Source organism: Ylistrum balloti, unplaced genomic scaffold (assembly GCF_031769215.1).
Source record: "Ylistrum balloti isolate Yb309-2 unplaced genomic scaffold, AGI_CSIRO_Ybal_v1 Utg369840, whole genome shotgun sequence".
NCBI lineage: Eukaryota > Metazoa > Mollusca > Bivalvia > Pectinida > Pectinidae > Ylistrum > Ylistrum balloti.
Window position 1 is genome coordinate 1,420,431 of NW_026781998.1, and position 26,885 is coordinate 1,447,315.

The 26,885-nt window shown below is 35.7% G+C and overlaps 1 protein-coding gene across 1 annotated transcript in view; it reads right to left on the minus strand.

Moving 5' to 3' along the window:
• Positions 1-1,711: 1,711 nt before the first annotated feature.
• Positions 1,712-26,885, minus strand: part of LOC132545342 (nuclear receptor coactivator 7-like) — a 55,262-nt gene continuing 30,088 nt past the window's right edge. The window contains exons 3-17 of the mRNA XM_060209019.1: positions 23,582-23,784; positions 21,882-21,989; positions 21,592-21,699; positions 19,960-20,154; positions 19,447-19,628; positions 17,874-19,187; positions 17,759-17,760; positions 11,688-11,850; positions 10,011-10,188; positions 9,587-9,610; positions 6,648-6,755; positions 5,393-5,545; positions 3,902-3,997; positions 3,221-3,294; positions 1,712-1,995 (exon numbers count right to left, since the gene is read on the minus strand). Of these exons, the coding sequence (XP_060065002.1) occupies positions 1,854-1,995; positions 3,221-3,294; positions 3,902-3,997; positions 5,393-5,545; positions 6,648-6,755; positions 9,587-9,610; positions 10,011-10,188; positions 11,688-11,850; positions 17,759-17,760; positions 17,874-19,187; positions 19,447-19,628; positions 19,960-20,154; positions 21,592-21,699; positions 21,882-21,989; positions 23,582-23,784 (3,050 nt within the window). The 3' untranslated portion in view covers positions 1,712-1,853. The remainder of the gene's footprint in view (positions 1,996-3,220; positions 3,295-3,901; positions 3,998-5,392; positions 5,546-6,647; positions 6,756-9,586; positions 9,611-10,010; positions 10,189-11,687; positions 11,851-17,758; positions 17,761-17,873; positions 19,188-19,446; positions 19,629-19,959; positions 20,155-21,591; positions 21,700-21,881; positions 21,990-23,581; positions 23,785-26,885) is intronic.

Consider the following 26,885-nt stretch of genomic DNA (forward strand, 5'->3'; position numbering starts at 1 on the left):
ACACAAGCACAAATATCTATGTGCTAATTAAGTTCAACATATGAAGTGTACCATCAGTGTATATGTATTAACCACACATTAATACAGATATCTGGTAAGTTCCATATATGAAGTGTACAATCAGTGTATATGTATTAGCCACACATTAATACAGATATCTGGTCAGTTCCACATATGAAGTGTACAATCAGTGTACATAATGTAATTAACAACACAAGATCAGTGTACATTTTGTAATAACCAAACAAATACAGATATCTGGTCAGTTCCACATATGAAGTGTACAATCAGTGTACATATTGTATCAGAATTAACTACAAAAGTACACGTACCTTTATGAAGTATAACTATCAGTGCAGATACAGTGTCTAAACATGTAATACAGAATTATCTCTATCTTCTACATTCCACATATGAAGAGGACAGTTGATGTAAGGTCATAATTTGTGCTTTTGTGGAGCTCAAATTTCGTGGTTTTCTAGAAAATATTTTCTTGTGGGCACTTCTTTTCATACATTAACAGTACCCAAAAAGTCACCTTATAAAAACTTATGTTAGATTTATAAAAACTTAAAATTTTGAGAACAAATATATTCATGGATTACTTACCCATGAAATGAAAAAAAATTAAAGATACCACAAAAATTAAGGATTTTACAGTACATTGGAACCAAGATTAATAGTATTATTTCTGTACACACAATTATAGACTAAGGCCATCTGTAATACCCAGTTACTAAACTTCTTTATCAATAATTTGTATATCTGTATCAAACCTTGGTCTTTACATGAAACTTTACATTTGTGACAGGCAGTCCTACTTTGCTTGTTAACTTTGTCGAAAGATCTCTCACATCATTACATCAGAAACTATCTTAACACTTTGATATTCTGTTCCCTTTCGTTGGGATATGGATGACTTGCTGTACACTAGTTTCAGGTGACCCCCACTTTTGATACTAAGTAAGTAATTAAGAAATTTTGATTTTACAGAATATCTATTAGATCAAACTTAAATTTTTAAAAACCGAATTCAATCACTGCACATTATAATGTTGATAAAGCTTTCAGTAAATCTGACAGTACAAAGGGAAATGGGTCTGACATTAGGGTCATGAAATTATCTAAAAAACTGTCCTAACTTTTGACATAGTCAATCCTAGATACTGTCATTTAAAGAGACAATTGTGACTGGGTTAACAAAAACTTCAATTCAGATTGTGTCGTGGTCCCTAACCTTAACTGGGGTCTTACCAGGTAAATGACTAGCCATTGAAGTGACAGGGGTTAATTTGTGTAGGCCATTTAGTTTTTAAATCTAACAAGTTAAGATAAATTAATAGTGCATAATATATATGTCACAGTATAAAATTTGAGATGTCATTCTGTGATAATTAAATTTTTTGACTTCAATGTACTTAAATTTTGATACTTAAATACAATCATTTGAGTCTGTTTTAAGATTTTCATTGAAAACAATGTCCTAAAAATTCCCTTTGATCTCACTTTCAAAATGACAATTTAAACTCAAGCACCATAAACATGGCCAGTACAAAAATGAAGGACCTATGGCATTTATATGTTAAACTAAAACTATTGACTTATGTTCTCAAATTTCTATCTTAATGAACTTTAATAATTTTAACATTTGAAATAATCACTAATTTTTTGAATTTATAGACATTTTTGTTGACAAGACACCCATCTGATCAACAATGTATACATCACTGTTTTTCTTCCATGTATATTTTTCATGACTGTATGAGTACTTTAGTCAAGACAGATTGTCTTACAACAGTCAAAGTTTACGGTTTAATGTGAAAATGTAGACCTTGTTTCCATTTTGAGATATTCTAGTCAGAGAAGAAAGCCCAGGCTTCCAGTGTCTTGACCACAAAGTCTTCTGAACACGTCAAGATATCATTGTCATATGTTTCACAGTGTTGGGTTCTGCCATGGTAAATATCTCCATCGAACCAGAGTCCAAAATTTCCTCTACAAAAAAACAGTTATCATTAACTTAAAAGAAATTTTTCTACTTCCAGCTAATGTTTCGATTAACTCATTATGTCATCCTGGAGCCCCTTTGTTCAGTAAATACCATAAACCCAGGTTTTGTTTAATAATGCTTTGACAGTCATCTGAAATTGTTAGGCAGACCTCCAAAAGATCTTAATTGTCGATTCATCTATCTCACTACCCAGTTACCAATGACCCAGTTGCACCACTGTATAACCTACCACGACTAAATCAACAGTCCCACTATTCAGTCATTATTGATGTAGTTGTCCCACTACCCTGTCACCACTAATCCAGTTGTCCCAATACCCTGTCACCACTAATCAGTTGTCTCACTACCCTGTCACCACTAATCCAGTTGTCTCACTACCCAGTCACCACTAATCCAGTTGTCTCACTACCCAGTCACCACTAATCCAGTTGTCTCACTACCCAGTCACCACTAATCCAGTTGTCTCACTACCCAGTCACCACTAATCCAGTTGTCCCACTACCCTGTCACCACTAATCCAGTTGTCCCACTACCCTGTCACCACTAATCCAGTTGTCACACTACCCAGTCACCACTAATCCAGTTGTCCCACTACCCAGTCACCACTAATCCAGTTGTCTCACTACCCAGTCACCACTAATCCAGTTGTCTCACTACCCAGTCACCACTAATCCAGTTGTCCCACTATCCAGTCACCACTAATCCAGTTGTCTCACTACCCAGTCACCACTAATCCAGTTGTCCCACTACCCAGTCACCACTAATCCAGTTGTCTCACTACCCAGTCACCACTAATCAGTTGTCTCACTACCCTGTCACCACTAATCAGTTGTCTCACTACCCAGTCACCACTAATCCAGTTGTCCCACTACCCCGTCACCACGAATCCAGTTGTCCCACTACCCAGTCACCACTAATCCAGTTGTCCCACTACCCTGTCACCACTAATCCAGTTTTCCCACTACCCTGTCACCACTGATCAAGCTGTCTTGATATCCAATGCCCAATTACCAAGTTGTACTACTTTCTAAGTACCATTTACATACTCTTCAAGGCTGTTGGCATATGATACATATCGAATGATTAAACTTGCTATCAAGACAATAGATTCAATACAACAAAATTACCATAGAAAGTAACAATAACAAGGGGAGCTAATGCTAACTTAACCCATATGTTTCTACTGATGTACAGAAACATAGAACTTACTGTCCAGCTCCTATGAAAAGACTTTCTGAATTGCCTTTGAGGAAGAAATCATTTTCCCCTGTCCAATGGAAGACCTGCAAAAAAATAAGGAATGTTAAAAACATTGAAAATTTTACTAACATTGAAACTGGGACGAGATCAATTATTGTCAGCATTCCATAGTTTTACACCTCTGGATAAGCATAATCATTTAACAGCTAATGGAGAATATTGAAGCTTGCCTCAAAAAACTGCAATGCTGAAACACAGACCCACTTCTAACAGACATATTTTGCAGCAACAATTAATCATTACGTATTCAACAGTATGTACCCTGGTAATCAAACTATTTTCAAACCATTTACAATTTATAAGGAAAATGCTGAAAAGTTCGTTTTATTCTGACTGTACGAAATTTTTTATCAGCAACCTGCGTAAAAATACAGTTCAAGTCAAGAATCTTTTAAAAATATCATGTAAAAAGAGGCATAACTGTATGGTTGTTCAATTTTGCAGCCCATCCAGTATGGACTGATCATGATCAAATTTCACACATGTGTATCCATGTATTCATGTATATAACAAAGATTTCTTTACATTCTGATTGATGTTAAATGCATGCTGGTGATAATTTGCACTTTCTCTGACGACTGTGAAGATAGCCAAACTATTTCCCCGTGAATATTACCAGTTATACAGTACCTTGAATTCAGGATAAAAGGTGTACAGGAAGGATTCACCAGTTCCATAGAAATGATCACTCATCTTAAGAGCTTGTGATGTCACTGCTCCAAATATCTATAACAAATAGAGAAGTATATACAGTTTAACAACAGATAATATTTACTGTAATATCACAAACAGGTCTCGTCCTGAGATGAAACTAAACTGCTTGCCTAGGAAATGCAGGAAAATCCATGTTTTTTCCAAGTCTGACATTTTCTTGTCTCACCTTAGGCATTCCATGTTCTGAAAACAAGTGACCTCAGTGATGTGACCCGAAACTACCTTTATGAGGTCACACACATCTTTTGTTATACTCAAAACTGATCAAGTGTTATCGTCAAGGTTGAAACTCACAATGAATTCACAATGAATTATAAAGATATATTTAAAGAATAGACCCATGGGCCTTAACAGTTACCTGAGGTCTTTAGGGTCTTTGGACATTTTTTGAGCCTGTCCATCAGCCCCATCATTGGGGCACACATAACTGATATATGCATACTTAACAAGTTTTTGTTGTTTCTAAGATTGAAGGCTTAATTTTCAATTAAACAGAACTGATAATACTGTCTGTTGTTGTAGTTTAGCATATTTGACCTCTATGACCTTGATTGAAGGTCAGGGACATTCATTTGAACAAATGTGATAACCCTTCATCCAAGCATGCTACTTGTCAAATATCATAGCCCTGGGCCATTGTGATATTGAAAAGAAGTTGTTAAAATATTTTTAATACATTTGACCCCTGTGACCTTGAAAATAAGTCAAGGTCATTCATGTGAACAAACTCGCTAGCCCTTCATTCCAGTATGCTACCAGCCCAATACCATGACCCTGGGCCTTTTGCTTATTGAGATGGAGTGTACGTAAATTGTTTACGACAGTCGATGCCAGACAAAAGACAATTGCAATAGGTCACTTGAGACTTTGTCTCAGGTGACCTAAATATTTAGAGTATAATGATATTTGATGTGTTACTAGCATGTCAATTAGAATTATATTTTGTGCATGAAGAATCTAAGGTACAGGTCTTCACTATTTATATGCCATCCAATTGTTTTTGTTTATACAATAAACTTGGTCTTGCGCTCTGACAAGAAAAATAATTTAAGAGAAAAATAATTCATTCCCTTTAGGGGTAGATAGGGGATATCAACCATTGATGGAAGATTATCAAATTGTCAAACACTCAGCAGGCCTCATGTTTGACAACTTAATAATTTCCTCCGTTGGGTTGAGATTCCCCTGTCTCATCCTAATCTGTCTCCTGTGACCTTGAATATGGGTCATGGTCATTTCGTTTCGCTTATTTTATCCAAGCAACCTAGCAGCCAGATATGAAAACATTTGGTCCATTGGTTATTGAGAAGAAAAAAGTAAGGGTGAGATAGGTATATTTGATATGATTTTGGTTTTCTGAAGTGTTGTGTGCCACAAGTAAGATGGGGGATGTCTGATATCACTTACATTGTCTGAAGTGTCATGTACCACGAGTAGGATAGGACTGTCAATCCCTTGCATGTCCCTGTACAGCGTACGAAGACTAAAACCATGCTGCTCTGTACTGTAGATCATCATCCATGGATAGCCAATTGTACGTGGGGGCAAAACTCGATTTAACTGAAACAATTATATATTGTTATTGTAAAAGAAAAAGAATTTTAAAATATTCTTGCTCTTTGACTCGTATTCTATTTTTGAAATTTAATTTGAGTTAGTCTGTATAAAACACTAAAACACCAAATGACTATCATCAACAATTAACAAAATGAAGTTAGAGGACATACATAGCCTCCTGTCCATTTAGCTAATTAATGAAAGGTTTCAAAAAGGTCAAGTGTTATCTTGGATTCCTTGACCTTACCCGACGATGGCCGAAGTCTCATGAAGTTGTAACTAAGGTCATTATAATATAAAAACCCATTATAAATTGTATAACCAATGTACTACTGATCCAGCATTATTCATCAAAGTCTGTAAAAAGAAACTAATGACAGAAACCTTTGAGGTTACAAATCCTTAAGACACTTCCATCCTTGAAGAGCATATGACTCTACCTTACGTGCTGAGAAGAAGATTTTTGAAATTGGAGTCAATTTGATACTCTTTGCCCCAATCCCTTAGGCCCCTATGGGATGGGGACCATATAATTACATATTTTGGTTCATTTTAGGGCAGGGAAGATTTCTGCAAAATTTCTCTAAAATCAGTTCAGGGGTTTTTGAGAAGTCAAAAATGTGAAATTGTTTATAGATGTATGACTCCAGGCAAAGGTGACTGTAAACACAGTACAGTTGAGGTGATTTGGTTCTCAAAACCCTGCAGGAGCGACAAGCGACGCCTAGTTGAAGAGATTAAAACCCTCCAGTGACCCTGCTTAAGTGACTGCGCAGGAACATCACTCTTACAGCGATGAAAAGTGATGAGGATTAAATGCAAGATTTCTGTTTACCTGGGAGGTATTACTGAAAGATTGCTCCTGCAGCCATGGCGTGCAATGAGCATTAGCGGCTAGGCGATATCGCAGGAAGATTGCTCCTTTCACAAATGTTGTGGTTGCTGGATCTACCAAATTATTCCGCGAATCAGCTGAGGCTTCAAGAGACAGGTAAGAAAACCTATCACTACTGCACGGTTTGAGAACCAAATCACCACAACTGTAGTATATGTCACGATGAGACTTTGTCTCAGGTAACCTAACAAAGTGAAGCCTTGTTCATACCATGTAAATGTGTTTTTCCTCCATAATCTTGGACTGTCCTATAAGTTCAGGAAGGACCTCTGGTTCACAAGTTTTTTTCCTGTTCACCATCTCATCGGCACTTATAATCTGTGAAAACAGGGATCAGAAAATGTTAAAGAGCAGCGACAGAATCAGTGTAGTTCCCCTCTAAAGGCCTCTACATTAATATCTAATTAATTTTCAAGTTTGTCTGACTGCTCACAACCAGCTGAATGTTTTCCTACTTGAAACAGAGCATCTGAATGGGAATAAATTATAGTTTTATCATACTGTAATACATGTCCATGCATTGCCAATTATGTAAAGGAACATACAACGACCTAGAAAAATCACAGCTTTAAATTACTTTTTTCAAATGAGTGATGTTTAATGATAGTAGATATTATATATATAAAAACAAGTCTGCATTGAATCTCATTTCACAAAACATTTCTTACCAAAGATACAACATAATTGATTAAAACATGTAGAGTTGTCTCCCTTGTAATGCCACTAAATATACACTGCCATTTATAAACATGGTGATACTCACAAGTAATTTAACCTGAAATTCATTATTATCTTTTGAATCAAAGATGCTTGTTAATTTCCTCTGATGCTGTTAAAATTTTTGAGCGAGAGCTACATATAGTTTATACAAAAGGCCCAGGGGCCTTCAACAGCCACCTGAGTTATACCCTTTTTTTAATCAGATATATTTCCATAAGGTAACTTGAGGTTATACTTCCCAAAGTATTATACTGTCTGTATATGTTTGAAAATGGCAGTGTAAAAGAAAAAAGCATGCAAAAGGTTTTCAACCAAGAAAGAGTAGAAATTAAGGAGAAGAACCTACATTGTACCATTTAGATAGAGATATCTTCATATAATAATGGTGATGATATAGTATGTATTAAAACAGTAATATATTCAAATACCACGATAATTTATACTGAAATAATCACACAAGCCTGAAAGTATATCTTACAAAAACATCCCAGAGGGACCGTGGCACCCACCATTGTCTGATCTTAATTTGCTCTTTGAAAATTGGATTTTTTCCCTTCTTTTCTCTTCTCTGTTTTCGCTCTTAGTGATAAGAAATTTGAACATTTTTTTGCAGAAACAGAGATGATAATCTTTAACTGATAAATCCAAAATTGGTCTCCAGGAAGCCATATAGTTTCTTCTGATCAGTCCCAAAATCTAATGGGCACACATAGAGACCAACGGGAACATACATATGAAATTTGAGAGAGATCTTAAGAATTGGGGATAACAATCTTTAGTATGTGAAATTAAAGATGGCTGAATGTCTGCCATTTTGTTTTTCCTAATCAGACCCCAAACCAAATAGGCACAACTATGGACCACAGGAAACCTACATATGAAATTTAAGAAGGATCCATCCGGAGCTTCTCAAGGAAATAGTGACAACAAAAATTGTGTACAGACTGATGGATAGACGACAGACCATCAACAAAGGGTGATTTGAATAGCCAACCATCTGATGATGATGGGTTAAAAATATAACTGAAACTGCAGAATCAAAGTTATTAATAAGCAATATTGTGATAAAAACGTCAAATTAAGAATGAGATAGACAGACATAAATTGTCCTTGCTTGCCTGGCTTACTGCTCTTCTGATTCTCTAGGGCACAATATCATACATAATACAAATTAGCCAATCAAAATTGAGTGTCATAAAAGCCAATCAAATGTGAATATAACGACAACCAAACAAATGCAAGTATACTACATATATCGCAGCATATAAACGTGATTTATTTCAAAACAAGTGGCCCATCAGGCCTGTATCGTTAACTTAGCTTTGTTTGGCTGAAATTGCTTCATCCAAACTAAAGGAAAAGGAAGACTAAATTTCCACACACACAACTCATACTGCAGACAGTAAAGTACTTATAGGGTCAGCTACAAACCTGTCATTTTTACAAAAGAAGAATTTTAAAGAATGAGCTCTATTTCCCCTGAAATGGGTCTCGCCTCCTATCCCAAGGGACCTAGACCCACTATTTATACAAGACTGATTTCAATTTATTCCAGGTTTTGTCATACCAAATTTCGACAAAATCCATTCATTCTTACAGTGAGAGTAGGATTTTAAGGAATTTGTTATATTTCCCCTATTGAGCCAAGCTCTCCCCTATTGAGCCCAGCTTTCCCCTATTGAGCCAAGCTCTCCCCTATTAAGCCCAGCTCTCCCCTATTGAGCCAAGCTCCTCGGACCCCTGTTGAGCCCAGCTCTCCCCTATTGAGCCAAGCTCCTCGGACCCCTATTGAGCCCAGCTCTCCCCTATTGAGCCCAGCTCTCCCCTATTGAGCCCAGCTCCTCGGACCCCTGTTGGCCAAGATTAACCATTTACAAAAAATCTGCTGTACTGTTCAGCAAAGGATGCTTCTGTTCAATTTTTTCAAAATCCACTCAGTCCTTCGATACTAGCAGTCATTTGTGAAAAAGTTGGGTATACAGAAGATGGGGGGGTGGGGGGTTGGGTTGGGTTGTGAGTGAAATAACAAACCCACTGTTTTGGAAATAGAAAAAAAGGTTTTGGGAGATTTCAGTACACTTGATTCCTCTTGACCTTCAAAGTGGGTCAAGGTCATTAATTTGAACAAAGTTGGTATCCTTCATCTGAGCATGCTACAGGCACAATGATTGTTCCTGTGCATTTTGATTATTAAAAAGAAGCCATAAGCTCACTTGCCCTTAATATATGTGAGCTTAAAATGTTCCATTGTTCATACATTTTTCCTGCAAACAGAATTTTCAGGTAAGTATATTAAAGGTTAATACAAAACCACATCAAGTCACCCCACAATGTAAGTTGATATTATTATACAAACAATGACGCCTTGATCAGGCCAACCACTGACATATTATACCAATAAGGACATGTAATCCCAACAAAGTACAAACCCAAAATTCTTCTGGATCCAATCTCTGCAATCAGGGGCAACAACTCATGAAATATCTGTCTACACTTATAAAACATTTTTAATTCACACTTTGATTGAATGATCAAAATATTTGACAAATATTATAGAAAACATGCTCCAATGTCATCCTGTCACAATGTTCGGAGTCTCTTATCAACAATATCGCCATCAATAAGGAAATGAAAAATAATCTCCGTCAAGGCTGACAGATTAGTAATTAATTCTTTTCTGATGTTATTACATCTAATCTTTGTTTCTGCCCTTTAGGAACAATTAGGACAAAACAATTAACATCTACTTTATGGCTAAGGAGAAAGTAGAGTGTATAAAACATCACAAGACTGATAACTTTATCTGGTTCTGACAGCCTTGACAGAAATGACCTTTGACTCTTGACCTCTTACCTCCCAGTCCTTCTGCAGCATGCCATTACTGAAGTACTCATCCATCATTTCCAGTTTTTCTTCTTCTTCATCCTCCTCCTCGTTCAGGACAACAAATCCTCTTTTTTCAGCAATGTCATCTTCTCCTCCGTAAATCTGTGGCGTCCATTGTACAAAAAAGGCATAGAGATGATCTACTCTGAAATTTAAAAAATACACAAAGTTAAGGATGTATGCTACCTTATTGACTGGAAGGCTAAGTTAAGGATGTATGCTACCTTATTGAATGGAAGTCTTCTTCATTTGTAAGAAAAAATTGTGAAGTTCTTTTTCAAGAATTCTGATTTGAACATTAAGTTTTCATCAGCCCCATAGTGTTAAAGACAAACTTATTACAGGTAAAAGGCTAACACTAGGGCAGGTATGAGGAGAAATTACCTGATGTCTTTCATTTATTAATGATAATTACTATTCCCTGCTCAACGCTCAGCGTTATGGTAGTGTAACAACTGGTTTGCCCATTGTCAGTATAATATGACAAGGTAATGTATACCGCTGGTTTGACAGTTTACTTGAGTGAGATAGCACTACAGTATAAAAATTTCCTTTAAATCTTTTGGTACTCAATCCGGGTGGGTCATATATGCATGATGCATATCAGAGCACATGGCAGTTCTCACTTCAGTAAAAGGATTATATATGACTGTGTGGTGTATATGATATCAGAATGTTGACATTTATTGTAATCTATCGTATGAAATGAGTTGAAATGTTTTAATTGAATATCTGTACTGAAATATGAACCAACCATTCAGTGATGAAAAGTATGACTGGTCATGTGCTTGTCCTATCACTTGTTTGTAATTGATCTCTTATTAGTAACATAACTCCATTTTTTAGTTACTCTAAACCTTATAAAATGACTACTATGTCCAATCGTTATATTGTGTGATATAAACAGGTAATGTTCATTTCGTCAATACAAATAGTAGATGTGAATTCTTATTTACATAATTACACTGCTTGTCATCATTGATCCCCCTGGAGATATTCAACACTATACTGTAAATTCTTCCTTCAATCACCCTGTATTTCTCGGGAACTAGACAAAGGGGTGTAGGCACCCACTACCTACCATGCAACTTAACCCGGTGTTGACTCAAACTTTTTATTTTGAAATAATTTTTTAAAATTTCATTTCTGGCTTTCTGAATTTTAGTACAGTGGTATTCTATCAGCAAGAAAAATGTCTACTAATGTGTAGAAAATCTAAGCAACAGCAAAAGGCTACAATTATCGCAATAACCTCCATATTTCATCAAAAAGACAATTAATATGTTAACTTTACAACAAATTATGAAAAAAAAATTATTAAGAGAATTCCATAAAATTCATATGGCCCATTATCCTTCCTTTGAGTAAAATGACTGCTTATCATGGAGTTAATATCAAAACAATAAAACACTTGGTGAAAACTCTCACTGATTACTGATATGTATATATCTATTTAAGTTACAACCAAATATCAGTTTTAGATGGTAAAAGACATTATTGCTTATTTAATATTAAGTAACTCAGATAGAAGTATGTATTTCAAATTTTATGTCCACAAATTTTTTTCCACTTGAACACAACATAATCAGCTAACTCAATATCTTTTGTCATGGAATAGAGACCTACAAAGTTTTGTTAACTTACTTCTCACGAGGTATAGAAAACCAGTACTCTGGTTTTTTACGACCCTTGCCATAGGCCTGTATGGGGCATGTCTGAGAAATCTCCTTGTTAATAGGCATGCCAAGGCGTAAACACAGGTATAAAGGGAGATCATCAAAGGTTGCTGCTGGTTTGGGAATTAGTTCTGTAAGAAAAAAAGGTAAAATACACACAATCTTTGAAGTGCAACTACACAGTCAGTAAGTTAGACTTAAAATGTTCTTTTTTTCAAGCAATTTTCAACAAACTTTACTTTATTTAATTGGTAATACATGTACTTATGATTTTGATCATTAATACTAATTAAGTATTTGATAGTCGACTGTGTATTGGGTTTATTTGTGATCCAGTCGTGCTTGAAAAATCCTGCCAAAAAACTTTATGATAAGACAAAAAACTCCCAATATTTACCGTTTTGAGCCCTACAAAGATGAAACAAGAGACCTTAAAAAACACTAAGATTACTTTGACTACAATGTACACAGAATGCAAATGTAAATTGTGTATAACATTAACTACTGTATATAGTAAATTTTACCCCTCCCCTCCTTACACTAAAAAATTTGTGTTATTTCAGTAACACTCATGACAAAACTTTATTAGCTATTGTGTCAGTGCTTATTGAAACCTTACGAAAAAATTAATAACACTGATGAAGGTAAAAAATCACACAAACGCAGTTACTTAAGATTAATGTCATGATTTAAATGAAAAAGGACACTAGTTTTCAAATCTTCAGTAGTTTTGATACCATAAACTATATATTTGTAAGTTTGTAGTGTCATGTTCAAACATCAAGTGACATGGACAAGTTATTGTAAACAGCCGTAAGAAATGTATTCAGAAAGACAACTTTAATTAATATTTTCTGGCCTATGAACCCCACCTGAATATAAGCCTCGGGACAGTTTTAAGTCATTTTCACGGTTTGCTTGGCGTATAAGCCTCATCGGTGTTTAAGCTGCACTCTTTCTTATGATATGATGACCACTGTTGTTGACGTTTGATATACCATTAACAGATAACATAAGGAAGTTTTTGTTGATTGTCAGTGTAACATTTAATAAAGTTGACTGATGAATTTTGCACAAATAATCCTTTATCTTATGGATAATGCTGGTCATTTAAAATACATAAAATAGTGAACTTGTTTGGGGCCTTCAATGATTGCCAACACAGGTAGGGCCTGACTTATACACAGTATTACAACCTCTACACCAGTGTCTTTAATGTTAAATATTAATGAAGGCTACAGCATGTTGAAAAAGTTCCTATAATTCCGTAATACATTTTTGTAAGCTGTCAAAGCCGGGGACAATGTAAAAAAAAAACATGGCAGCCGTTCTAGAATTTGACCCCGTCACCAAAAGACGCAAACCATATCCGTGTGTAAATGGGCATGGTGAGGCCCCCAGACATTCTTTTTTATTTTTATTTTATTCATCAGTAAATATTTACCTAATTATGTATGTCTTCCAAAATTAATTGAGCATGAATCTTCAGGGCCATTCACAATGTCCTAAAGGTTCTCAAAAAATCAAAGTAATAGTATACACAATTATATGATTTTTCTGTTGCCCTTGTCAGAGGCCTCAACCTATCAATCCAGGTGCAACAGTCTACTGGAAACATCCACTACGCTTTCTTGCATATACTGTTGTGAAGAAACCTCTTAAGACAAGAAAATATTACTGATTCATGTCAACAGGTATGATTAATTAAATCCATGGGAATGTTATTCGATTGCAATTTTCAAATCATTTAGTATACAATTGCGATTCGTTCTTCACAATTTGTTTTAGTCATGAACACATGGTACTCGTAAAAACCAGTTTATGACATCTTGTACTGGTACTAAATTTTTCCCCATTCTACCAATTTTTTTGGTTTCATCCACGTATAAGCTGCACTGGCATATACGCCACACACCCTCCTCATGAGGAAAAAAGTTGTGGCTTAAAGGAAAATACAGTAAAACATTAATCAGAATCAGTGGTCAGGTGGTGCAGTGGTTATCCCTGTCACCTTGACCTCCGTGATTCAATTTCCAGAACAAACATGAAAAGGTATGGGGATCACCAGCATGACCAAATGGGTTTTCCCCACCGTGGTTTACTCTCACAGTTATTCCCATCACACCCTTCCATCCAGACCAATAAGAGTGATTAATAAAAACTGGAGTAACTTGTTTTATGACAGTTTTGACATAAACTTTGATTTTTAAATCAGAATAAAAAAAAACATACATTGTTTTCAAAAAAAAAATTTAACACAAAATGAAATTTTCAAAATCTAATATGGTTAGCTGAAAGCAGTTATATGTATGATTTTCAAATAACTACTGGATATAATATGAAGAGTATTCCATTAAATAACTACCTTGTTATTTGTGTAATTACATCCAATATTTTTTTTTTGCAATTTTCTTATTTTCCAAGTTTTTCATTAAAACATATAAAACATTAAAATACATAAACACATTTGCATTCTTACAGGTATTTATTTGTTTCACACACTGTTTAATCAAGATGAATTACAAAATATAAAAGGAAAAGTTTAGAAATAATTTGATTTTCAAAATGCATTTAAATAAGACATTTTTACCCCCAAAATGATTAATTCTCAAAATTAAACCAATACGACATTTTCATCGCAAAAAATCCTTCTCCCTGATGATCAGGGAAAGGAAAATCCTAGAAAATACTCTATAAATGGTTGATATATGAGCTGATGTGTCCACAAAGTCAAGTGATCAGATAATATACTAAGTTTGGTTTATACGTTGGCCTTACGGTTTTAGTGATAGGTCTAAACACAAAATTTACGATGAAATGTTGAAGACAACATTGTTGCCACTGAAAAGTAAAACCATATATAGTCTTGTTTTTGCAACTACTGAAAGCAGGCAAGACAAAAAAAAACTGATGTAAGGCCTTTGTTTTAGCTATATTTATTTACAAAACAGCTGTCTAGGTTTGTTGGCAAGGAAGATAAATAACTATTAATACATAATGACATTAAAGGGGTCTGTTTGTTTATGTGTTGGCAAACTGCTTTCTTGGCACTTTGTATGTAGCACTTCAGTTATCTATTGCAATGTACTTGCAGATATTTTATATACAGGCTTTTAAAGGTATAGTTGAAGCTTGCAAGGAGGTAAAATATGACTAATAGATCTGCCCTTATTTCATATAAATGAACAATCCTGGTCCGACTGGCCAAGCAGATAAACAGCAAGCATCATTAAACTGGCTAATTTAGCTACTCAGCATTTTGATAAAGAATTCCAAATATAATCAATAATTTCTGAATATAATTTTCCTATTGGGTCCCAGCCTTGTGGTCAAACAGATGTCATGTTCACTATTAACAAGAGGCCCATATGGCCTGTATCACTCTCCTGCATCTTAGAGCCAGCAATGGTATACATGTCATAGGTTGGGTATTTAAAATCTTTCCAAATTAAAGCTCAGTCGCTTCAAAAATGGGGCAAAACTAATGGATAAATTCTTATATCTCTACTGTATTTCTCTTCTGATAACCAGTAAGATTTTATACGGTTAACGGGTTGGTATCTGAACTACGTCAAAAGTATGACCCAAAAATAAAGCCCTTAGAGGAGTGCAACACCCAAAGGTCAATTCTTACATAACAAATTTGTTTATCTCTTAATGACAAGCAATTCTATATATATGAATGGTTATGGGGAGGTGATTTTAACTGTATCAAAGACATAACCCTGAAACTAAGTATCAAGGGGTGGGATACACCCCAGGGCCAATTTTTACATCATGAATATGTTTAAACCTGCATAATGTGCACACATACTTGATTTGCGCAGGTACTTTTTGGGGCTGAAAATGGTAGAAAAATAAGCTTCTACATGCATAGTGTGTGCACCCAAAAATTCTGTCAAATCGATTTCTGGGTGCCAAGAAATCAATTTTGGAATGTTAAGCTAACATGTCAGACCAATGATATGAAGTCCAAAAGTTAGAAGTATCCTCTTTAAAATTTGTTTTCATCTCACTGACATTTAATAACCTTCTATTAAATTACAGCCAAATGTTTGTGCACCATCTTGTTTGTATTCTTTGATATCAGATGTGTCATACAGTCATTCACTTACATATCCTATTTGCTCTATTTCTCCAATTGGCTCCCAACCTTTTGCCCCAGGGGGCCGAGACCCACCATTTATACAAAATTTATTTTCCTTAACCAAAGCAGGCTTCAGATCAATTTTGGACAATATCCTGCAATTCCCAGGGTTTTCCATAAGAGCCAGCCGCCGGCCAATTTGACCGGCTACTTTGATGATTTGGCCGTCTACACCAATCCAGTTCCGTAATAATGTTCCGTACACGACTACACGTACACGGCAGGCCAGCCTCCTACTTTCACTACACAGCCTACTACTAACAAAATTATGGAAAACCCTGAATTCCTGAAGAACAAGATAAACTTTAAAGAAATTGATAGATTTTCCCTTTTTGGCCCCACCACTTTCGCCCCAGAGGGCCGAGACCATCCATTTATACAAAATTGATTTTTTCTTCTCCTAAGGATGCTCCCGACAAAATTTGGTTGAACTTAGCGGGTCATGACTAGTAACAATTTGTAGAAAAATTTCACAGACAAATGGACAACAGACGATGCATTATGCCAATAGTTCACTTTGGCTCTTCAAGCAAGATAAGCTTATTACTATTCCAATGAAATCTGAAATCTACAGATTTGTAGATACAAATATAATGTAAACATTCATGGACACACATTTATAATTCCTTTTAGCCTGATAATTATAGGGAAACTTCAAAATACAAAGATACATTATGATATTCCATGAAATTAGGTCATAATTTGAAAATAAAAGACATGACCACTCATGGCCACTCCTATGTGACCTTTCATATTTGAATTTGGATGACGATTACCTTTACACGATCAGGTGTTACAGTAAAACTTGATGTTACGATCAGATGATATTATTGGGTAGACAGAAAACCATGAGAGACAGGTAAGGGCAACAGTGAGTATAATTCTATGTCTGATTAGCAATCGGTCTAGATCTCCTACCATGGCAGAGGCATCAAAAAAGTTGTTAAAGCTAAATAAAGAATGACTCTGGGTATGTCATTTCTGTACAGACATCAAACAAGACAACATCAAACAACACATAACTTACCAATCCCTGGTTAAACACACAAGGAATAAAAGCAAAATGCACTGGTGATTATCATCAAACACTGGTGTTAAAAATTGTATGTGGAGTATATATTTAGATTTTATATGTCAATCAGTCTTGAACAATAATGAACAGAAAATGAAATTTAAACTTTCAAAGCATCTCAGCAGTTGGTGCAATAGGAAAATTATCCAAATTATCAAAAATCTTCACTACAAAATAATGCAAATGAACATGGTATAGAGGAATAAATATTATAAATGTAATATGATGAAATGAACATCAGACAAAGTACTTCACTAACATAGTAACATTTGTTTATTTACTAATCATTAAATATGTAGACGCTGAGAGATAATGATATTACTGTTGTGTCCACTAATGTTTAACTATCAATATACAGACTGAGTTAGCAGCAAAATAAAAAAATAGAAAATACATGCTGTTCTATTTTATCTAAATGAGAAGTAACTGAGGCACAAGGGAGGTAACTGATCATCAATCAGACAAATAGCAAACTTGGTTATTAATTTTTGTACCAGGTATAAAATCTTTCTTGATTTGTGTTTTCCCCTTGGGCCTTTATCACTTTATGAAATTATAATAATTATGCACTGGTTAATGTACTAAACAATCAAAATTAAAATTTAAAAATCTCAAATGAAAAAAGAAATCAGTCGAAATATGTTAAATTTCAGCATGGGCTTTTTAAGGTAATGAAATAGTTATGTACATTATTTTAAACACTTAGCAGTGTATATAATTAATAAGGGTCATGCATTTCTATAACAATCTGAAAATGAAACACTTCAGTATTAATTCTATAGTTAGTATTGCCTACTTTCACATCAGTACACAGTTAAACCTCTACATCTCTTTTGTTCAAATGCATTGTATGTGACCAGCACAGCACATCTAATTTTTTTAATCTGAGATTATTTCTTTGCTGAACTATGACCTAGATAATATAGAAAGTATACATACCATCAAAAGACTGAAACAGTTCTGGTTTATCTGTCAGTTTTATCGCATTTTCAACTTCCAATCCTGACTTTACTGTGCTCCTTTGAATGCTATTTTCTGTCTGTGGAGTACTGACAACACCTTCCTTCCCCTGCGTTTCCATTTCTGACATGGCTTCACAGATGTCTTTGACTTCCGCATTAGTTTTGAATAATCCAGTTGCATAATTGACAAATGCACTCAAATGTGGCGAAACATTGAATGATCCAAACGAACCTGAATGCCTTGCATCACCTGTTGAGGCTTTGTTTGACCCTGGAACATCCACAGCTTCTGAGACAGATTTATCCTCCTGTTCAAACTTGTCCACACTAATCTTACTGAGTCTGTCCTGTGCTGTTTCCACATCACTCAGAGTTATTGCCCCTTGTTGGTCCTCAGAAACAGGCAAATAGACAATGTTGCCGATCTGTTCCATAGTAGAGTCATTTTCAGTGTTTTCATTTTTTTCTGAATTCACAGCGCTTTGCACTGATAAAACACGTTCCACAGCCATAGTGTTTTCAAAGTGAAAAGAATTTGCATCATCATTATTGCCAACCATTAATTCCTGACAAGAAGCAGTTAGTTCTTCACTGTTAGAGTTATCTCCCCTTGACAGCAAGGAATCTAACTGTATCAGTCCAATCTTTCCTTCCTCTGCATCAACACTAGCAGTTTGATTTAAATTATGGTTATCACTATCCGATTCGTCTATTTTATCCTGTTGCAACAGCTTGTTCTCTGATTGGTTAGTTTCAGTTGGATCTGCACTTATGAATTCTCCAAATTCATCCATGGATGTGCTTCTCCCTTTTCCAACATTTAATTTATCAGCATCTACTTGGGAAAAATTGTCATCACCATGTTTGATGTCTAAATCAAGCAGCATGACATCATCTTCTGACTCCCTGTTCACTGGTTTGTCCTCATTTGGTGAAAGTCTTACAGGTGAAACATCAGATGTGGTGTGATTGATAGGAGACAGACCTGACGTACTTTGACAGCCAGGAGAAAGACGTGTCTCATTTTTACCAGCAGGAGACAGACCTCCTGCACTCTGACTGCCAGGAGAAAGCCCTGGGGCATTTACTCCTTGCCCACATGAACACAAACTTCCAGTATCTGACATTTCACTGTTAATGGTTGCGCTGCGACTTGGTGAACCAACTTTAGATGCACAGGACTGTGGGTTCTGTTTCATCAGCTCAGCGTGACCTTCAACCCATGACTTATAGAGTGGACAGCTCAGGTCATGGTAGATCTCTGGTTTTGGTGCATCATTAGTGTGTCTGGAGAAAAAGAAGATTGATAATTACTCACAATTGTGAGCCCTTGGACCCAGGTGAGCTAAAAATAGGTTTTGAAATCAGGATTATTTATGCCAAACGTTGCCCAACCAAAACATCTGGCCAACAGGAAATAAATGTATTTTGGTAAAACCTTCATATTACCCTTAACCAAAACTTAAAGCATAGCGTTGTACCAGGTAAATGAAATTATAATCAGTAGATGTAAATCTATAGATGTAATGTTATATGTAGAACTAACCCTTTGTCTCCATGAATACTCATCGCAGCAATATCGTGGTACATAGCAGCGCTGACGATCATGTCCATCGGAGCTATCACACCATAACGTTCAGCTCCATGCTCCAACACCAAAGGATCGGACACATTCGGATCAAACATGACAGCATTTGGAGTAACCAGCAGCACCCCACTGACCACTCCCTAACAATCACAACCAGAACAGCATCATGTTTCTGATTTTCTCCCGAAATCGAATCACATGCATTGAAGTGACTATAATGTTAAAAAACACTACGAGAAAATGACATAAACATTCTATTTTCCAATAGTATGTTACAAAACTAAGACTTTCTGTTAATTACTAAAAATAATATGTGATATATTTGATAATGTACATAAACCTGTCAATCAGTGCTGTGTTTGATGTAATTGTTGAAGGCTGTGTTGAGCCCATATGTATACAGTCATGCCTAACTCTGTTATGTCAGTTTGAAATGCAATTTGTTGACCCCAATTGTACAATCATGATTACCTGTCCATCTGTGATGTGTTTCACTCGGACCTTGATGAAGCGTTCGTGACACTCCTGGTCCAGCTGTTTTGCTTCTTCTTCTGATAGTTTGTGTGGTGACTCATCTTGGCTGGGGGATGTCGTTGATGTTTGACGTTCGATATGTCCTGGAATTTTTGCAGGTGGCTTGTCAGCCATTTTTACTAAAGGAATATCCTGTTGACAAAAATCCAGAAACCTTTGAATTGCTGTCCAACCAATGTTTGTATGCATCTGTAGCAGATGACTAGATAGGAAAACATTGAGCAGGGGCTTAAAACATTGTAAAAATATATATTTTCATAAGGCTCAATTTTTGTGATTTAAAAAAGTTCTATTTTTGGACACTTGATTTTATGGATAATTATAACTCATTAAACCTAATTACACTAATTTCAACAGTTCTTGGACAAATGAATTCAAGAATTGAGGGTAGCTACCAAAATCAATAAAAATAAAACTCTCACAAAAAATTAATGATGTTACAGTAAGTCTTACCCCAACCAGGCCAGATCTATAATAGCTCAATCAGTTCAAGGGTTACCTTTAGGTCAGACTAGGTATAAGATTAGAGGTATGTGGTCTGGCACTTTATACATGTGGCAGTTTGTGTTTCCCAGGAAACTGACAAACAGAACAGTTTGTGCTGTCATGGTTGGATCCTCTGGCAAGACACGTTTCCCTTATTGATCTTGATGATATAGGATGGGCCTCTTGTATATAGTTCAGTGAGTAATAACCAGCTACTAGTAGGCAACCACACCTCAAAATGACCCTGGCCATTCACCGGTGATAAACAAACAAGAGGGATCTTGACACCCACCATTGTTTGATCTTTATTTGCTCTTTGAAAATTCTATCTTTTCCTTCTTTTCTCTTCTCTGTTTTTGCTCTTAATGATGAAAAATTTGAGCATTCCTTTGCAGAAAAAGCAGTGATAGTCTTTACCCGCAAAATCCAAAATGGTCACCTGGAAGCCATTTTTCTTCTGATCAGTCCCAAAATCATATGCACACAAGTAGAGACCAAAGGGAACATACATATGAAATTTGAGAGAGATCTCATCTGTACTTCTTAAGAAATAGGGATAACAATTTTTACTAGGTGAAATTCAAGATGGCTGCCAGTCGGCCATTTTGTTTTTCTGGTTAGTCCCAAACTCAAACAGGCAGAACTAGAAACCAAGAGGAATCTATATATGAAACTTGAAAAAGATCTATGCAGCGTTTATCAAGAAATAATGATAACAAACTTGGAAATTCAAAATCCAAGATGGTCACCTGTCAGTCCCAAAATCCATCAGGCATAACTAGGGATCAAGGGAAACATACATATTTGAGAAAGATCCAACAAGTACTTCTCAAGAAAAAGCGATAGCAAACCTTGTCTACAGAAGGACAGATGGACAATAGACAATGAAACAAACCTCTCATTTCAAAATGTGACACATAATCAATTTACTTCAATGATGACCACAAATCTCATCATCAGTTGTAGAACTTGATACTGTATTATGACACATGATGTGACTTTAACTCCTACAACCAGCTAATCAAGCTTCCCATGATATGGAAGACTACTGTCTGTTGTGTTTCTTGAAGGGGTAATGCATACCATACACGGTCGATGTTCTGTTGTATCGGCTGTTTCCGACCCCTTTGGAGAGGATGCTTGTGGTTTTATTTCCTCTAATACCTCCTCTGGCTTCGGAACAAAGAGCACCTACAAGTGTTAAAAACGTTATGGTTTTGAATGACATGTACTGATACATTAAGAGGTAAAAGTGTAAAAGACGTTATGGTTTTGAACGACATGTACTGACACATTAAGAGGATACAACAGGCCAAAACTTAAAAAGTACAAGGACTAACTTCACAGTAAATGGAATTTTATTTTCTGCTCACCTGCCCAGGAAATATCAGGCGACTTGTTAACCGATTCAGTTTTTTCAGCTCAGAAGGAGTTGTGTCAAAAAATGCTGCTATGCTCTCTAAGGTATCTGAGTCTTTTACCTGCAAAACAGTACAAAATTTCATTCCGTTGAACTCTTACTGGTTTAAGTTTACAATAGTACAGCACAAGATCCCAGAGGAATCTTGGTGATCCATATTATTTGGTCTTCATTTGCTATGTGTAAGTTTGATCTTTTAATGCCCTCCATTTTTCTCCTTTTGTTTGATTTACTCATAAAATTTGACATTTGAAAATACCTCTCAAGAAAATAGCCTGAAACCATAGGGAATCTGCAGATGAAATCTGAGAAAAATCCTTCATGTACTTCTCCAAAAACAGGAATAAAAACTAAATTTTGTTATCAAAATCCAAGATACCATCTGTCAGCCATTTTGTCTTTCTAAACAGGCTCAAACAGAAAAGGACACAACTCTTTATGTTTCAAATTTATAGAAATTTAAAAAAAATTGATTCTGTCCATAACAAGATATAACAGTATAATATGTCTCAAAGACACTCAGAGATGCTGTGTATGATGTGTTTTGAAACAAGAGGCCCAATGGGCCTGCATTGTTCACCTGTTTGTTAATTGACATTAAGTTGTGAAACATCACAAGGTGACTTAACAAGTTTCAACAACCTGCTAAGAATTTATAACAGTTGACCTCATGATGTTAAAAGTTTAACAAGGTTGTGAAGTTGGACAAACTTGGAAGTCATCATATCAGCATGTTATTGGTGAAATTTCATTCATTTTAATAAATTTGGTAGTCTTTCATTCCAGCATGCTCCAGACCTTATATCAATATCCTCGGCCTTTTGGTTACTGAGAAGAAGTTGTTTGAAGATTTCCATATATTTGACCCCTGTGACCTTACAAGCAGGTCAAGGTCATTTATTTTATTAAACTTGACAGCCTTCCATTCCAGCATGTTACACGCCCAATTTCAGTACCCTGGGCCTATCCCTTATTGAAAAGAAGTTGTATGAAGTGAAAAGTTGACACCAGATGGAAGATGGATGGGTCCACGGATGACAGACTACGGCACAAGCTCACTTGGCCATTCAAGCCAGGTGAGTTAATAAAGGAATAAAGGAAATAATATGTAAGTATGGAATGACATATAATCTTGAGTGATTGGTCATGCTGATTATATATATATTAAATGAAGGTTCAAGGCATATAGTCAAAATAAGATCTTCATGTGATTATTATGGTGGATGAGTGTGATCAGAGAGGTAAAAACTGATCATGTCCAATCAAGTGCGACTCTGAAATCTGAAGCTTGGGTTGAGATTTCATCATCGATGATCATTGATACAGGTGTAGGATTTGAAAGAAACTGCAAAATTTCCCCTTTTTGGCCCTTGCCCCTAAGGCCCTCAGGAACTATGCAAAAATGTTACCCTTCCCCTTAGGATGCTTCAGACCAAATTCGGTCTAAATCCCATCAGTTGTTCATGACTATAGTAGTGCTTTTTAGAAAAAGTCGAAGAATGTCAAACAGATGATGAATGCCTCTGTATAGCTGACTTGGCCCTTTGGGCCAGGTAATGTAAAAAAAATAAATCTGGAGTTCTGTTTGATGAAATGTTGTGAAAAAATAAACTAAACTGCTCCAAGGATTTTCCACCAATGACCTTAACTTACTGAATACTCATCTGCACCATCAGGCTTAATTTTCTTGGGCTTTTTGTCTGGTATTTTCTGGCCTCCAGCAGCACTCACATTGTCTCCATTGGAACTGACTGAAATTAACCCAGAGTCACATGACCCTGTGTTGTCATTGACCTCTGACTCACTGTCAGGGTCAAGGTCCATAGAGTGTGTATACCAGGTAGTCTTGGAGTTATCTATGAATGAAATAACACTTAACTATATAGATTAAAACATTGAGGAATACAATCATAAATGCAAGAATTTGAAAAATATACAGCTCTGTACATATTCCTTTATAATTTTAACAAGGATTCGAAAATATCAAAACTTCATACTCATGTAAATAAATCACACATTTGTTAGGTTTTCCTGTTCATAAACAGCAAATATTGTATGTGTATGCAAATGACCTGTCATGTAGATTTACCAATCATATATGAGAGCTGATTGATAAGTTGGGAGCCTCATATCTAAGGGTTTGACTTTTAGCAGACATATTGCATTATTTTTCAACATAGTCCCATTCAGTATCTATACACTTTTGCCAGGGATGTTTAAGGGCCTCAATGCCACTTTTAAAGAAGTCCTTTTCTTGACCGTTCAAAACATCCTCCACTATTGTATGGTGTCATCATCTGACTGAAAGTGGGTACCTGAAATGTCCTTTTTCAATTTTGGAAAAAAAGATGGTAGTCTGATGGAGTGAGATCAGGTAAATAAGGCAATGCTCAATCAATTCAAAGCCACAATCGTTAATGGCAGTCATAGCAATGACAGCCTTGTGAACAGCGCATTATCTTTGTGGAACTGAGTTTTCCGGGCACTTGAGTTTTAATACTTTCTCTTAACTGCCTAAGAAGTGATGCATAATTTGTGCCATTGATTGTTTGTCCCTTCTGCAGATAATCTACCATCAGAATACCATCAGCATCCCAGAAAACTGAGACCATAATCTTTCTAACTGATGGAACAGTTGGTGGGGGTGGGGGAGTCGGGGATGGGTTGATGAACTAGGGTGCTTTCATTGTTTAGAGTATTGTTTGGCCTCTTGGGTGACATAACAATATCATGGACTTTATTGACTATTTCTGTGGTTGCAACAGTGACAGGCCTTCTAGGATGGGCATCATCCCCAAGGCTCTGCCTGCCATGCCTAAATTTTGTCACCCATCTTTTTGCTGTAGCAAATGAAGTGGCATCATTCCCTAGTGTTGTTTCCATATAAATATGGCTATCCTTAGGTGCTAGACCTTTCTCATGCAAATATTGAATCACTGCTCTTTCAGCAGTTTTGTCCATTTTGCAAACTTCACTGGTCTTGTTTACTTTAGAGTGCTACCTTTTCAGCATAAACAGACCAAATGATACCAGTCTTTGGGTGCACAGCTATAAACAGTCAGTGACTAGTAGAGCTGAAAAAGGACATCCCCGCTTCACTTCTTCAATACAAGGCTCACAACTTATCAATCAGCCGTCCTAGCCGTGTAATTGAGCACTCAAATTACAATTTAAACCAATAATGTTGATTTGTACATCAGAAGAGTCATAAAAATGTTATCTGTCCTGCCAAAAGATCCACTTCTTCTACATCTTATCAATTTTCAGTTTTATAGATAAGTCATGGATATCCTAATTGTTCCATAAAAGTACAGCAATTACTGAATGGCTAAACATGTTGACAATTTATACATTAATTTTGTACTTTAAATATGAAATATAATCACATACAAAATAAACTAAGAAGATGGCTATCAAAGACCAAATCTGAAATTTACATAACATAGCTGTAGGATTTTCATTTTTTTTTCTTCTGAGAAGATCAAAGATTTTGCAAACCGCTATAATTGATTGTCAGGGTTATCTGGTATGAAAAAATCCTGAGCAACAAAAAGATATACAAGGGCTGTCAGGGACATTTATGCTCACAGAATGGGACAATAACTGCTAAATTATACAAAAGTAAGGGATGGTTCTGATGCAATGCCATTCTCCTAGCTGTGACCTATCTACCTGCCCACAGAATGGGACAATAACTCCTAAATTATACAAAAGTAAGGGATGGTTTTGATGCAATGCCATTCTCCTAGCTGTGACCTATCTACCTGCCCACAGAATGGGACAATAACTCCTAAATTATACAAAAGTAAGGGATGGTTCTGATGCAATGCCATTCTCCTAGCTGTGACCTATCTACCTATCAAGTTTACATTGATACTTCTTAAAAGGTTTTGTGTTATGCTCCGCACAAAATTATGACAGACGGATGGACAAATGGATGAACTGACAAAGCGTTGATTTTATGCTCCGGGAAAGATTATTATATATTATTGCGAACTGTTCGATTTAATATCATCGACAATCAGGAGGAAATGTCTAAAAACATGATAACGACCACCAAAATAAGAAATTACTGTAAAGACAGCAGTCTCTGTGGAATGTTCACAAAATGTTAATTACAGATTGACTATCTTCTGAAACACTTAAATTTTTTATTGTTAAGAAATTTTAGGATGTGTTTTATTCTCTTTCACATTCAGATATCAACACAGAGAGGTCGTATGCACTTGTCTGCTTACTTGTGTATAGGTGGAAGTTTGTGAAGACTTATTAGTAGGCGGAGTCTGCATTGGGCCATATGATTCATTATTTATTAAAATTGGCCTCACTGGTGTTTATGAAGCATATCTGAGTTTTATAATCATATAATTACTTATTCATCATAATAAGGATAGTTTTCGCGCAATTATCTTATCAAAATGTGTAGTGAAAGACTGTTACTCTTTGACAAAGTAAACATGCCTACATTTCGTCTCAGTATATCAATCGCCTGCATTACATAGCTGGGGTATACCTCAGTTTGTATCAGCTAGTCCACACATTTCACTAACAGAGATCACAATTACCTGGGCCCGTAATCATGAAACCGTTCTCATGCTCAAGCATGAATTTTGTGCCCAAGCCTTATATCTTGCTTAAGTTAAAAATTAATAAATACGGCTGATTTTGCCAAAGATTTAAAAACAATTTTGAAAGGACTTCAAGTCAAAGCTATATTCAAGGTTTAAATTTGACATTTGTATTATTTTATATGATTTTGGCAAATTATAAAAAAAAAGTTTGCATGAGCACAAAATCTATGCTTGAGCATGAGAATGGTTTCATGAATACGGGCCCAGATTTGTGCATAATATTGTGTGACGAGGAATATACAACCATGTACAAATAAATGTTTTATATATATATATATATAGTCATGAAATGATTATGGGATGAATTCATTCATGTAATTGGTTAT